General features: G+C 44.3%; 1 protein-coding gene and 1 long non-coding RNA gene across 2 annotated transcripts in view; both read left to right on the top strand.

Moving 5' to 3' along the window:
• carmil3 (capping protein regulator and myosin 1 linker 3) overlaps positions 1 to 9074 on the top strand; it is a 177632-nt gene extending 168558 nt beyond the window's left edge. Inside the window, 3 exon segments of the mRNA XM_037682030.1 lie at positions 3765 to 3933; positions 4612 to 4984; positions 8932 to 9074. Of these exon segments, the coding sequence (XP_037537958.1) occupies positions 3765 to 3933; positions 4612 to 4984; positions 8932 to 9074 (685 nt within the window).
• Positions 9075 to 9313: 239 nt separating this feature from the next.
• Positions 9314 to 12637, top strand: LOC119414979. Its single transcript, XR_005187030.1, has 3 exons — positions 9314 to 9339; positions 10141 to 10209; positions 12499 to 12637. It is a non-coding gene; the product is annotated as an uncharacterized LOC119414979 (long non-coding RNA).
• Positions 12638 to 14456: the final 1819 nt, after the last annotated feature.

The following is a 14456-nucleotide window of genomic DNA, read 5'->3' as shown; positions in this document are numbered from 1 at the left end:
AAGTTTACAGGAGCCGAGAGGAGGAAACTAGAGGTTTACAGGAGCCGAGAGGAGGAAAACTAGAAAAGTTTACAGGAGCCGAGAGGAGGAAACTAGAGAAGTTTACAGGAGCAGCCAAGGAGGAGGGGAACAGCGTTAACATTTCACTGTACAGACCTGGAGGATCAAACAGCTGGTAAATGAATCCAGATGTAGGCTTTAAGATTTACTTCACATTCATAAATATTTTTGCAGAAGAAAATATCTCGTCTCCAGATGTTTTCCCTTGCTGTGCATTCATGGCACTTTGCACATTTTTACCTTTACGTTGTTGATGTTTTAGTGCAAACTGCAGTGTGACTGTAAATGGAGAATGTGTACCAGTAGAGACGAGCAGCACAATGAAAGCACTTCTTTTTGTTAAGGTAACTGTAGGCTGCACAACAACAACTAATCAGAAGAGAATGACCCTGAATGAGAGCTTCAGGTTGTTTCAGCTCCCACATGAGCTGAGAGAAGTTCCCAGCCTCACTGTGGTGCAGGAGGAGACCTTGGAGGCCATGCTTCCAGCTGTCATAAAAGAAAAAAATCAAATAACTAACAGTTAACAGATAATCTAAGATGGTTGAAGACCCAAGTAGATTGCTGCTGTCCCAAATTACTTGTGTTTAAAAAATGTTTTTAACGTTTATGAAAATAATTTCATATACATTTTTTTACTGCCATTACTTACTGACAATGGCTTCTGTGATTAGTTACAAGTAAAACCAGTGGTGGGCAGAGTCACCTGTCATCACTGCTGCAGTCTGGAGTAGGAATGTGCGATATAAACGGTATACGATAGAAACTATAGAAATTTAGCCTACGATAGAGATCTGTCATCTACCGTCTAAACGCAGTAATGCTGTGTCTGAAGTAAAATCAGAGTTGTCAGTTTAATCGTTACTTTTTTTTTTTAGCTGAAAACTGTGCAGAAGTGGTGTTAAAGTCTTTTCTTCGAGAGATAAGTAGCGAAGCTACAAGCTAACTACAGCCGCCTTGCCGTAGTGTTGCCGTATTCTGACGCATGCGCAAAACGCTGTGTTCCGTCAAAAGTTTTGTTGTTTTTTTTCCATCGAAAGTTAAAGTAAGCGTTGGTCAGCTTTAGAGAAACCTGCTCTCTGATCTGTGAAAAGAACGCTGTGTTGTGTGATTTTACTGCGAGACCCTCTGGTCAAAGCCACAGTCATTTTGTGTCAGCTCTCCATTAAAGCTGAAGTAGTCGCCAACTAGAGGTTTGGAGGGTGAAGTGTTTCAGTCAAATGCTGCTCTGTTGCTGTTCATTTATTAAGTAAGACTGGAAACTGTTAACAACATATTATTTTGTTTAAAACATATGGCTAAAACTACATTTTATATATTTTGCACTGTTTTGCACTACAAGCAAGAAGCCTAATACTTGATTTGTTTATTATTTTAAAAACTCTTGACCTAGTAGTGGAATTTTCTTAATTCAAATTATATGATAGCAAAAGGACACCCTATGCTTTTTGAAAAATTCCTATCAAGTTTTATACCCAAAACATATTGATATATATCGTTATCGCCACCCTTCACAAAACATATTGCGATATGAATTTTATACCATTTCGCACATTCCTAGTCGGGAGCAGAAAAATTAAAACCGTTTTGTCTTGATGACAACATAGTGCAAACACTGATGGTGTGAAGGTCTAAATTAGTAAGAGTTTACTAATGTGCAAACTACTTGAACATAGTGTGCAGAGAGAGAGAGCACAGGAGTGTGTTGCATTCTGATTGTTAGAAGTTGAAACCAAGTGCAGGCAGATAGTGATGGTAGTATGAAACAAAAGCTTCAAAACATGCTTCGAACCCTGAAGTAAAATTACATCTGAGCACTGATTTGGAGCATGTTTTGGTGCGGAAGAAGTCACGTGACATGTGATGTCCGAAACACAAACTGTTTCTTTGTCAGAATGACTCACTTGACTGGTTCGCGGTCCAATCAGCTGATTCCCTGGCACCGCCTCGTCTCGATTATGACAGGTGACAGGTTGAGACAGTTTTGAATCCAGAGTGCTTAACACATTAAAACAGCTCTAAAACGTTCGCAGTGTGTTGGAGAGTAGGAGTGTTTTTGCTGTTGTGTTGTTGATTTAGTTGAAATAGAGTCATTATAGAGGCAGCCAGGAAAAGAGGTCGTTCTAACATGTGGGAACACTTCATTCTGCTCATGATAAGGTGGTTTTGGCATTTAAATGTCAAAAAAAGTTATAGTATGTTCAGCAGTGAAGATATTATCTAACCCATTCATCCATCCATTTTCTTTACCCGTTTATTCAATTTTGGGTCACGGGGGTCGCTGGTGCCCATGTCCAGCAATCACTGTGCGAGGGGCAGGGTACACCCTGGACGGGTCTCCAGTCCATCACAGGGACACACAGAGACAAACGAGACAAACAACCATTCACTCTCTCACTCACACCTAGGGACAATTTAGAATTACCAATCAGCCTAACATGCATGTTTTTGGACTGTGGGAGGAAACCGGAGTACCCAGAGAAAACCCACACATGCACGGAGAGAACATGCAAACTCCACCCAGAAAGGCCCCTGGACCGGGGTTTGAACCAAGGTCCTGCTCGCTGAGAGGCAGCAGCTCTACCAGTTGCGCCACCGTGCTGCCCTATTATCTAACCCATTTAATAATAATAATAATTTTATTAAATGGTACCTAATCTTTGCACCATTTTTTTACAGGATTTTTGTCTTTGTCATTTCATTGTTATTTTTAAGAATGATAAAGACTTTTGACTCTGCCACAGTTACACAAGCACAATACCACTGCAACATTTTTATTAAATCTCTTCAATGCACATTTATCAATCTTTATTAGAAAACATGTAAGCATAAATACATTTTCAAACCAGATAACATAGAAAGTTCATGATTACAAAAACAATCTGTTTTTTACCACAGTAAAGTAGTTTCTTTAACACTAGTCTAGAACAGAAGTTCTTCTGTGTGTGCCACCAAAATCATAACGCCTAATTTGACAGCAGCATTGCAAAATGCCACAAGAGGTCAATGTAACTGAAGCTTCAACAAATGAACCTATTTTTGAAACATTTGGCCCATCTGGTTCAATGCTTCATAAAAGCTTCATTTGCTCATCACTACAGGCACACCACGAAGACTCTGAGATTTATAGTGAGGGATCATTTGTTAGAGAAAACAAAAGGCTGACAGAGCAGCAAACCTACACGATGCTGGGAACATGGAGCTGACAGGGAAATGCCCAGACAACGAGGAACACAGAGACGTACACTTGTCTGCAAATGCTAACGAGGGGATAAACAGAAACACCTGGGGAAGACAACAGGTGGAAGCAGGAACTGATTGAACGAGGGAGAAAAACTAGGACATACCACAAGGGGGAGACACACAAGGGAATGCAGTCCTCACAGAGTGAAGCACATGAATGAGTTGAGGAGAACCAGATGTAAAATGTTGGATTTCTAACAGCAAATATCAGCTAAAGAAACTGCAGTACATGCTACAACCCTTCAAGCAGCTGCTGCTGTTCTGCACGTGTGTAAATCTGTGTAATGTGATGTGATGTGCGCAGGCAGCAGTGCTCAGATCAGTGAAATGAAGGAGGAGCTTGAGTTTGTCAGTCTGATCAGAATGGAAACATCCGACCACTCCTCTCTTCTTTTACTGATCATCACCGGGCCTCCCGGCTCAGAAGTCGACTCCACCTGTTTTTTTTCTGCCTGTTCCAGCAGCGCTTCAGAGAACGTCTACTCCATGATTCAGCACCCGAGGGACACTGTGAGACCGGACAGCACGGTCCCCGGGGTGAATGGGACTACGTCTTCACCTCGGCCGGCTCAGGGAGCCCCTGTTCTTGGGATAAGGGCTGCCAGCCCCCCCTGCGTGATCCAAAGACAGGTACGAGCGTGATGAAAGACATGTCCCACACATGAAGACAAACTTCCAGCCTCGAGTCTGAGCAGCTGTAGACAACATGTTTGTCCTCCAGCATGGGCTCTTCATGTTTACCCCACATGATGCACGGCCTCAGTCAGTGAAGTGTCTGCAGCGTCATCATCCCACAGTTACATACAGAGTTCTGCAGGAGAACTCTTCAGAGCTGGACAAAACTAAAGCGTAATGTGAGGAAATAAAAAATGTGTTTCTTACTCGTGCGGTGTGTTTTCAGCTTTGAAATGATGAGCGTTATGCTCCCAGCTCCAGGAGTCCCATGTGATGACAGAACCAAGCTGCATGCTGGGCCCACCACCTGCCATTATCAGCCCTTTTATATGTGTTGGATTTGTGCAGCATGTTTGAAACGTAGAATCGAAGGTCTATTTTAAATCTGTTCCCTCACACACTGAGATCAAAAAATGGGTTTTAGTGACTCAAATTGTGTCGAAGCAGCTTTCCCAGATTGAGGGGATTTATGGACTTCCTCTGCTAAATGGAAACTCTTTATTGATGAAAGTCAGATTTAGTAAGATTTGGATGAATTTTCACAATATTATTTCTGTATTCTGTTGCACTATGTCATTTATTTTAAAAAATAATTACGATGAGAGTATTTTGATGACTCGTGTCCTGATCCAGTCCACAGATCTGGTCAGCATGGTCTACAGCTGTATCGGGGCAGACATCGATGATTCTGACAGCAGCAGCACCTGTGACATCAAAGAGTCGGAGCACGGCGCTGACGGATCAAACGCCACCTCAACCGCCCCACCAGATACTCAGAGTAACGGCCATGTGGTGTCCTCCAAACAACAGACAGACAGACAGATGGAGACGGGCCGGCAGGAAAGGATTGTTCCTCTGACGGACTCATGGGTGGAGACAGCAGAGGATGCTCAGAGCTCCAGTGTTGGCAGTGGGGGCACCCGTGGGTCCAGACCAGAGCCCCCTCTGCAGAGCACCAGGCCCAGTCTGGCTGTGATGAGACAGAGACCCCCTCAGGACAGTCTAGGTACTGCGGTGGTTATGTCTTTAGACTGAGATAAACCAGAATAGAGCAGATCATCCACATAATGGTCGTTTGTTGGGTCTCCATTCAGACTGACCTCTCCTGAAGAGTTTAAAACATGCTTCAAATAAATACTTCTGTATTGCTCTAAAGGTTTTATATACTCAAATACTATGAACTGTGAGAAACTATTCATTGTCTATGACCATCAATCACCAGGGCTACACAGAGAAAAACCTTCACTAAAAAAACTAGCCTTCCTTAAGAGAATGCATATCGCCCTCTGGCGAGCAGGTCACAGTTGTCAACTGATCTTACATGATCAGTAAGTGTTCATAGCATGTGATGTGGATGACTCAGCTACTGTCTTGCCAGATTTTAGCTCAATATATTTAAAACTGATTGAGTCAAACATTTTTCTCTTTGCTAAAATTAATTAATTGTAGCAGCCATGTTTAATTACAATGACTCCAAATGCTAGATGGTTGTAAGTGACATCCAATTACTACTTTCTGAGGGTTTCATTAAAATTTGTACAGTGCTTAATGAGATATTTTGCCAACAGACGAGCACAAAGAGATGTAGGCAGACACCTGTGTTTCATAGAGACAGGTGATAATCTTGGGTCAAAGTTCAGCAGACAGGAACAGGCTAATAGAGACCACAGATGGAGTGCGGTTCTGTTTTCTATTTATATAGATGATATATAGATGATATCCACCCAAACTGCACTGCTCCTCCTGAATCCGAGGTTCGACTATCCGACGGACCCTCCTCTCCAGAACCCCCAAATAGACCTTACCAGGGAGTCTTAAGAGTGTGATCCCCCTCTAGTTGGAACACACACTACGGTCCCCCTTATTGAATAGGGGGACCACCACCCCAGTCTGCCAATCCTGGGGAACTGCCCTCGATGTCCATGCAATATTACAGAGTTGTGTAAGCCAATACAACCCCACAACATCCAGAGCCTTAAGGAAATCCGTGCGAATTGCATCCACCCCTGGGGCCCTGCCACCAAGGAGCTTTTTAACCACCTCGTGACCTCAGCACCAGAGATTGGAGGGCCCGACCCAGAGTCCCCAGGCTCTGCTTCCTTAGTGGAAGACGTACCAGTGGGATTGAGGAGGTCATTGAAGTACTCTGCCCACCGACCCACGACATCCTGAGTTGAGGTCAGCAGCACACCACCCCCACTATAAACAGTGTTGGTGGTGTACCGCTTCCCCCCCCGAGACGCCGGATGGTGGACCAGAATCGCCTCGAAGCCGTGCGGAAGTCATTCTCCATGGCCTCTCCGAACTCCTCCAATGCCTGAGTTTTTGCGTCAGCGACCACCCGAGCCATATGTTACTTGACTGCCGGTACCCATCAGCTGCTTCTGGGGTCCCACAGGCCAAAAAGGCCCGATAGGACTCCTCCTTCAGCCTGACAGCATCCCTCACCGCCAGTGTCCACCACCGGGTTTGAGGATTACCACCGAAACAGGCACGACAACCTTGCGGCCAAAGCTCAGATAAGCCGCCTCGACAATAGAGGCGCGAAACATGGCCCACTTGGACTCAATGTCCCTCGCCTCCCCCGGAACGTGTTCGAAGCTCTCCCGGAGGTAAGAGTTAAAGCTCCGTCTCACGGGAGGCTTTGCCAGACGTTCTCAGCAGACCCTCACAACACGTTTGTGTCTGCCAGGTCTGACCGGCATCTTCCCCCACCATCGAAGCCAACTCACCACCAGGTAGTGGTCAGTGGACAGCTTCGCCCCTCTCTTCACCCCAGTGTCCAAGACATGCAGCCGCAGATCAGATGAGAGGACAACAAAGTCGATCATCGAACTGCGGCCTAGGGTGTCTGGGTGCCAAGAGCATATATGGACACCCTTATGCCTGAACATGGTAGTTGTTATGGACAATCCATGACGAGCACATAAGTCCAATAACGGAACACCACTCGGATTCAGATCAGGGGGACGTTCCTCCCAACCACAACCCTTCAGGTCTCACTGTCATTGCCCACGTGAGTGTTGAAGTTCCCCAGCAGAACAAGGGAGTCCCCAGGAGGTGCAATCTCCATTACCCCCTCCAAGGACTCCAAAAAGAGTGGGTAATCTGGGCTGCTGTTTGGCGCATATGTACAAACAACAGTCAGAACCCGTCCCCCCACATGTAGGCGGAGGGAGGCTACCCTCTCGTTCATCGGGGTGAACCCCAACATACAGGCACCAAGATGGGGGGCAACAAGTATGCCCACTTCTGCTTGGCGTGTATATAAGAGGTCCTCCAGTGCAAGAGTTGGGGGTTTGATTCTACCAGCATTCACATGTTGAAGTGTCCCTGAACAAGACACTGAACCCCTCATTGCCTCTGATGTGTGTCCCATCAATGTATGAATGTGATAAAGCTCTGATTATTTTTTGTACAGATCTAGTAGGGTGCTGTATGAATGGGTTAATGAGGACACAGATTCTGTTGTAAAGTACTTTGAGTATCTTGACAAGATAGAAAGATGCTATATCAGTGAAATCCATTTAACATTTATTTTGTTTGTTTGTTGGTTGAGCAGTAGCTGCCAAAATCTTTTATCAAAGTTTTATCTGTCTGTGAATGAATGGGTATTTGTTAGGCCGAGACTCGGACTGCCCCCTCTTTGATACAACTGGGGGTGCTTGGCATCGCGCCCCTATCGCGCGGCCCCCTGGTGGGGTGTTCCCTTGCCTGCCGGCGCGCTTGGGGCCCTTGGTGTCGGGGGCTGGGCGCTTGGGCGTGTGTCGGCTCGGCCTGGTGTCTGCCTGGTGGGGCTCGGGTCCTCTGGCCCTGTCGGGCCTTGGCCTGGGTGGTGTTCGTCCTCGGTGCCCGGGCCTGGAACTGCATCGGTGCGGCGGGTTCCGGCGGGGGCCTATGAGTTTGTCGCTGTTGGCCCCGGGTGGTCAATGCATGTGGTCGCTGATGGGGATCTTCCGGTTCTCCCCTGTGGTCCGATCTGGGGGGTGGGTGAGTGGTTCGTCCTGTGTGGGTGGCCCTGGGGTCTCTCCTGGGGTCTTGGGCTCTGGTCCCCCCTTTTTTGTCTGCCTCTGGTCTTGGGGGTCGGGTCTCTGCTGCTTCACGGTTACTATTAAATGTTCTAGTAGAGAAGCCTTATACACTTATGCATGCTCACAACCACACACAAATGGATGCAGGGATGCTTATGTAGGCTTTATATGTAGATATATAGATATATAGATATGTATGTGAATGTATATTCATGTGTATGTATGTATGTATGTATGTATGTATGTATATAGGCTTAGGTATGGGTATATATATTTATGGAAACTTACTGCAAAGCCATGAATATTTTAATTTCTTTATACATATGTATTTTGTTGCTGTGTTTTGTCATGTTCTTTGCAGGTGAACAGACAGTGGCCGGATGTTTTGCCGTGTGCTCTCTTTGTGTATATTTCTTATATTTTGGAGTCTTACTTTGTCTTATCTTTCTTTCTATCCTATTAAAAAAAAAAAAACTACACTAGATAATCACTAGAATAAATATTTCATAATAATGGTGTGGAGAGGATGGCTGTAAGGGGAGAAGGGAGGCCATCCAGAAAAAAAAAAAGTTTTATCTTAGTCAGAAATAACTACAGGTTTTTATTTCAAATGACTCTAGAACTAAAACTCTAGTAAAAGTAGAAGTAACTGAATGTTTGATGAGGCCGAAGGGATGGTTTATATAAATGTGTAAATGACTTCATTGCACAGTTTATCATTGAATCCTCTCTGCAGCTCAACCACAGACTGAACTTCTCCTTTTATCATATCTCTGGTTTTAAACAGCAAGAACAAAAATGTTTTATTTGTTGATTTTATTCCTACTCCGAGTCTTTAAGGCTGCTCCTGTTTCTACTTTGACACCATCAGTTTTATTCTGTATTTCTTTCTGCTGGTTTTTAACTGTGTTGTTGTTTTCAGAAATGGCAGGAAATCTGGAGGGAGAAGACCAAAGTGAAATGCAAGAAGAGAAGAACAGAGGCCGAGGACCAGAGGGACAGCGTCCTCTCATTCCCAAAAAGGTCTGTTTGCTGTTTGGACTAAGGAGTAAGAAAAACATTTAGCTGCCACTTGTGTTGAGCTGCAGGCTGCACAACATGACATGTTGTCCTCATCAGCCCAGCATGGACCTCCAGAGCGACAGGACCTCTCTGGAAAAGACCAAGGCTTCACCCAAAACCTCGTCTGCCGGTCCAGAGGAGCAAAGCAGCGAGTGGAGGCGTTCTCCTGCTGGGCCTGTCCCTGCAAACAAGGGGTCCGATGAGGAGGGGAGTCCATCAGCATGTGGGACGCCCGTCTCAGAGGCAGCAGAGCCTCTCCTCAGTCATGGTACGCTCATCATGTCCTTCAAATGCAACTCCGAGCTCGGGCTGCAGACATTTTGGTTTTGGGTTTAGCTGAGGACAGTTGTCAGTGTTTCCCCTAGATAACTTGCCATGGCGGGGCGCTCATCTCGTCCGTGATTTTTGTCGGGGGGAGGCTGGAATGGAGACTTGTCCTCAGTGCGCTGTTTAAACCAACAGTTTTGGGGGACACAGAGTAAACCAACAGTTTTGGGGGACACAGAGACAGCTGCGTGCTGTTTGTACTGACAGTTTTAGAGCTGGGTGTGTGAGAGGAGAGAGACAGACATATCTCAGCCGCGCGCTGTCTGAACAGACAGGTTTGGGCGGGGGGGGGTCGGTGCGGGGGAGAGACAGACGCACATCTGAGCCGCGCTCTATCTGAACAGACAGGTTTGGGGGGGGGGGGTCGGTGCGGGGGAGAGACAGACGCACATCTGAGCCGTGCACTGTTTGTTCCGACAGTTTTCGAGTGGCGGGGCTGCGTTCAGCGTGAGGGTTCAACTTGAAGGAAGAGGCTGCCTTTAGCTTTTTAGCTAGTGCACCTGCATTGCAAGCCGCTAGTTTAGCGTTACATCAGTGCAGACAAGTGGCTGGGGTTTGGGGGTGGGGTTCGGTAGACGGTTCTGTTGATGGGGCGGGACGCCCCGCTTGTATAATGGTAGGTGAAACACTGGTTGTCTTTTTCTGAATGTTTCAAGCTGAAGCTCAGTTTCTGTTTCTGCTCTCGGTGATGTCAGTAAACTGTATGAGATGATGGTTGTGATTAATCTTTCAACAACCACAGGTGAGGACAGAGGACGGAATGGGTTTCCATCGTCTCGTCACACCAGGAAGTCCAACTCCCTGGACACAGGTCAGTCCCATGTGGACGTGTGCCGTCCAACTCAACATTCAACTTCTATTTGTTACCCAACATTAGAACTTTTGATCAAATGAAATCAGCACGAGTCCGTCTCCCTTCTTTTGAGTCCTCCCACACACCGTGTGCGAGTGTGTGTGTGTCACCCCCCCACCCCCAGGCATGGGGCAGGACAATGAATACTGATGAAGCCTTCTGGATGGAAGGTGAAACATTTCAGCACACACAAAAAAAGAAACTGTCCAGATGACCCGACTGAAAATTGTTGGATTGTATACCTGGATTATTGAGCATGGACTTTGTTGTGATTTGGCGCTATATAAATAAACTGAATTGAATTGAAGCGGGCAGCACGGTGGTGCAACTGGTAGAGCTGCTGCCTCTCAGTGAGCAGGTCACTGGTTCAAACCCCAGTCCAGGGGCCTTTCTGGGTGGAGTTTGCATGTTCTCTCCGTGCATGCGTGGGTTTTCTCCAGGTACTCCAGTTTCCTCCCACAGTCCAAAAACATGCATGTTAGACTGATTGGTAATTCTAAATTGTCCCTAGGTGTGAGTGAGAGAGTGAATGGTTGTTTGTCTTGTTTGTCTCTATGTGTCCCTGTGATGGACTTGCGACCCGTCCAGGGTGTACCCCGCCCCTCGCACAGTGATTGCTGGACATGGGCACCAGCGACCCCCGTGACCCAAAATGGAATAAGCGGGTAAAGAAAATGGATGGATGAATTGAATTGAATTAATTTCAGCTTATTTCTGCAAGTTCAGCTACCATATAGCTGTTTTATACTAATTTAAGCTTTTTCAGCTAATTTCACATTTTTTGCACTCATTTCAACTTTTTCAATACAATACAACTTTATTTATAAAGCACTTTAAAACAACACCGTTGGCCAAAGTGCTGTACACTAACACATACAAGCATAAAAACTATGAACTCAATAAATACCATAAAATACCATCAGCCTAACTGAGCAAAAATGTGCTCTCTCCACTTCCTTCTGGTAATTTTAGCTTCTTTCTGTTCTTTTAGATACTTTTCAGCAGTTTTTTTTTTTTTTTTATAATTTCCACTTTTCTGTGCTATTTTTTTCTTCTTTCGGTCTAATTGGGCAAATGTGTACTTTCTAATAAACTTCTTTCTGCTAATTTCAGCTTTCCTTTCAGATTTTTCTGCTAGTTTTAACATTTTCTGCTATTTAGCTACTTTTTAGCCATTATGTGCTAAATTTAGCTTTGTCAGCTAATTCTATATGTTTTAGCTCATTTCAGTTCCTTCCACTTCCTCCTTGTAGTTTAAGCTTCTTTCTGCATTTTCATCTATTTTGTTGCTAATTTCAGCCTTTTTAGCTAATTTCCTAATTTTTGAACTCATTTCTGATTATTTAAACCTAATTCAGCAAATATGGGTTCTTTCTGCTTTATTCTGCTAATTTAGGCTTGTTCTTACATTTCAGCATGTTTTAGCTAATTTAAGCTTTTTTTCAGCCAGTTCTTCCTAAGCTGAATATTCATTGCATTTTTGCAGGAAATGCACTTTCTCTAGTTATTATTATCATTACCTTATAGGGACATCTGATTCATAAAAAGAGGATTTATTGAAGAAAAAAAAGAAGGAAAAGAAAAGACATTTGAAAAATAAAACCTCAGGAAGTCAGACCACCTCTGGAACAAAAGCCTTTCCTCTGATTAAATTCAAATCAATCTTCTAAAAAGGCTCTGGTGTCAGAGGAAGAGATCATGTGACAGCACGTATGAACCCCAGCGATGCTGCAGGGATAAACATCAGTTTACAAAGAAGCAACAAAGAAGCCTGGTCAGTTCTGACTCTCATGGCCACACACATTTTTTGAAGGACTGCAACCATCCGTCATGTTGCACATCATATTTTTAAGCAAAGATCTCATAAGATCAGATATATTTTACTAACAGAAAGAGAGAGGTGGCAGGACAGAAACATTCAGTAAAAGTCTGATAAAGCCCTTCTTTGTTAATGTTTATGACTTCCACACATCAGTGTTTATTGTCTGGAGCCATAATAGTGAAAATAAACATATTTTTTATTTGCTCCAATAATTGCCACTCAATGAAAAACAAAGTTCTGCACAATAAAGAGCTTTTATTTTGAAATGCACTTCTTCATACATATGTGCACTTCAGAATCATATTTCTTAATATGACGGCTACATATTTTATTTTTTATGGATTTTCTCACCTTTGCCTCATGTCTGATCCTTTCACTGTAATGTAAAGCGAGCAGCCGTGCTGACGTTCCACCTTGTTCTGCAGGTTCTGAGGGTGGGAACAGAGACGCGTTATGACGTTTCCTGAGGACGGAGAGGAGGCTGCTGGGAAAGGCTGACTGGATCACAGAGACCTGGAGCGAGACCAGCTTTTAAAACTGTGTGGACTCAAATGAAAAAGCTTCAACAACAGATTTAATTTTTTCTTTTAATTAATTTCTTGCAGAACATGCATGTTCCGTGCACCTTCATGTTTCTATGAACTGCTTGCACTAATTATGGTTTTCTCTTGCACAAGGAGAAGCTCTGAGTTTCTTTAAAACTCACTCAGTGTTTGGTTTTTCCAGTCTGCTTCTTATGAACCACTGTTTTAACCAGTTAGTTGAAACATCTTTCCATCCCCTCCCTGTCTTTTGCTGACAATCTGTGACTACTTATGTGAGTTTGTACTGTATTTATTCTAACCACATGTAGATAATGACTATAAAAGTGCACTAACCATTGAGGTAACTAGGTAACAATCATGGTTTAAATTTGTGATAATGTATCATTTGATATCTGTGATACTGTGAGTATGCTTTTGGTGTATGTTGATGATTGAGAAAAGTGTTCCCATTCCTTCAAGAGGATTAAATCAGTCAGTGGCTTGTTTTAATCTGGTTTTTAGAGCCTGAAAATGAGTATATTTTCTCAAGACGCTTCTACGGATCAGAGTAAATAAAATTAACTTAACAGAAGGAAGTAGGCTGGTTTCATTTATTATTTATACTTATATGTTTTACTGTTGGACTGACATACATTTTCAAAACAAGATGAACTTTAATAAAGAAGAACTTGCTAAACGGAAAGTTATGAAGTACTGTATATGGAATCACACGAGGGCCATAAAATAACAAAAAAATCAACTAACAATCAAACCACTTTTTGCATAGGATGAGCTCAAACATTAAGAGTTTAACATGGGTTTTCCTGAACTCTTTCAAACAGTGCAGTTAGGAAGATTTTACTCCTGTAGTCTTCCAAGTGTTGATGTGCTGTTCTGAAATGTGGGTACGCACTCAATGTAAACAAAACCCTCAGATGAATCTGATAAAACAACACAAGGAAGCTTGAGTCCTAAGCTAACCTGCATTCTGCTGGCTGTGGTCTGTGGAGGTAAACAAACAGGAAGTGGACCAGCGGAGAACGAAGCACCTGAGTTCTGCTGCTGAACACGACATCAATAAAAAAGAATGAGGAAAACCACAGTCAAGAATAAAAACCCATACATCCATCATCTTTACCCGCTTCTTCTTTTTTCAGTCACGGGGGTCGCTGGTGCCCATATCCAGCAATCACTGTGCAAGAGGCGGGGGACACCTGGACGGGTCGCAAGTCCATCACAGGGACACATGGAGACAAACGAGACAAACAACCATTCACTCTCTCACTCACACCTAGAGACAATTTAGAGTTACCAATCAGACTAACATGCATGTTTCTGGTCTGTGGGAGGAAACTGGAGTACCAGGAGAAAGCCCACGCAGCAAGGAGAGACCATGCAAGCTCCACCCAGAAAGGCTCCCGGCCAGGTTTTGATCCGGCGGCCTCACTGAGAGGCGGCAGCCCTACCAACTGCACCACAATGCCACAAATAAAAATCCAGGGAGTATACAGTACTTGAACTCATCATGAGGAGTTATGAACGAAAAGTTAAAAAGTTTAAAATTATGAACAGAATCTGTGTCAACGAGCAGCTCTGGCAGAGTCCAACTCCCACCCTGAAGAGGTTCCACTTACTGGCGGCAATGTGAACCAAACTCTTGCACCGCTTGTATACGGACTGAACAGCCCATAGCAATGGGCCCCCAATACCATACTCACGGAGCACCACCCACAGTGTACCCCGAGGAACGCGGTCGAATGCTTTCAAGTTCACAAAACATGTAGACTGGATGGGAAATCCATCCACCACCAAGTTCGAGGATGGCCACCACGAGAAGCACCGACAGCCTTGTGGCCACA

This window comes from Nematolebias whitei, chromosome 9 (genome assembly GCF_014905685.2).
Source record: "Nematolebias whitei isolate Nwh7 chromosome 9, NemWhi1, whole genome shotgun sequence".
Lineage (NCBI taxonomy): Eukaryota > Metazoa > Chordata > Actinopteri > Cyprinodontiformes > Rivulidae > Nematolebias > Nematolebias whitei.
Note: the sequence above shows the minus strand (reverse complement) of the source record. Positions and strands in the feature narration are given on the sequence as shown.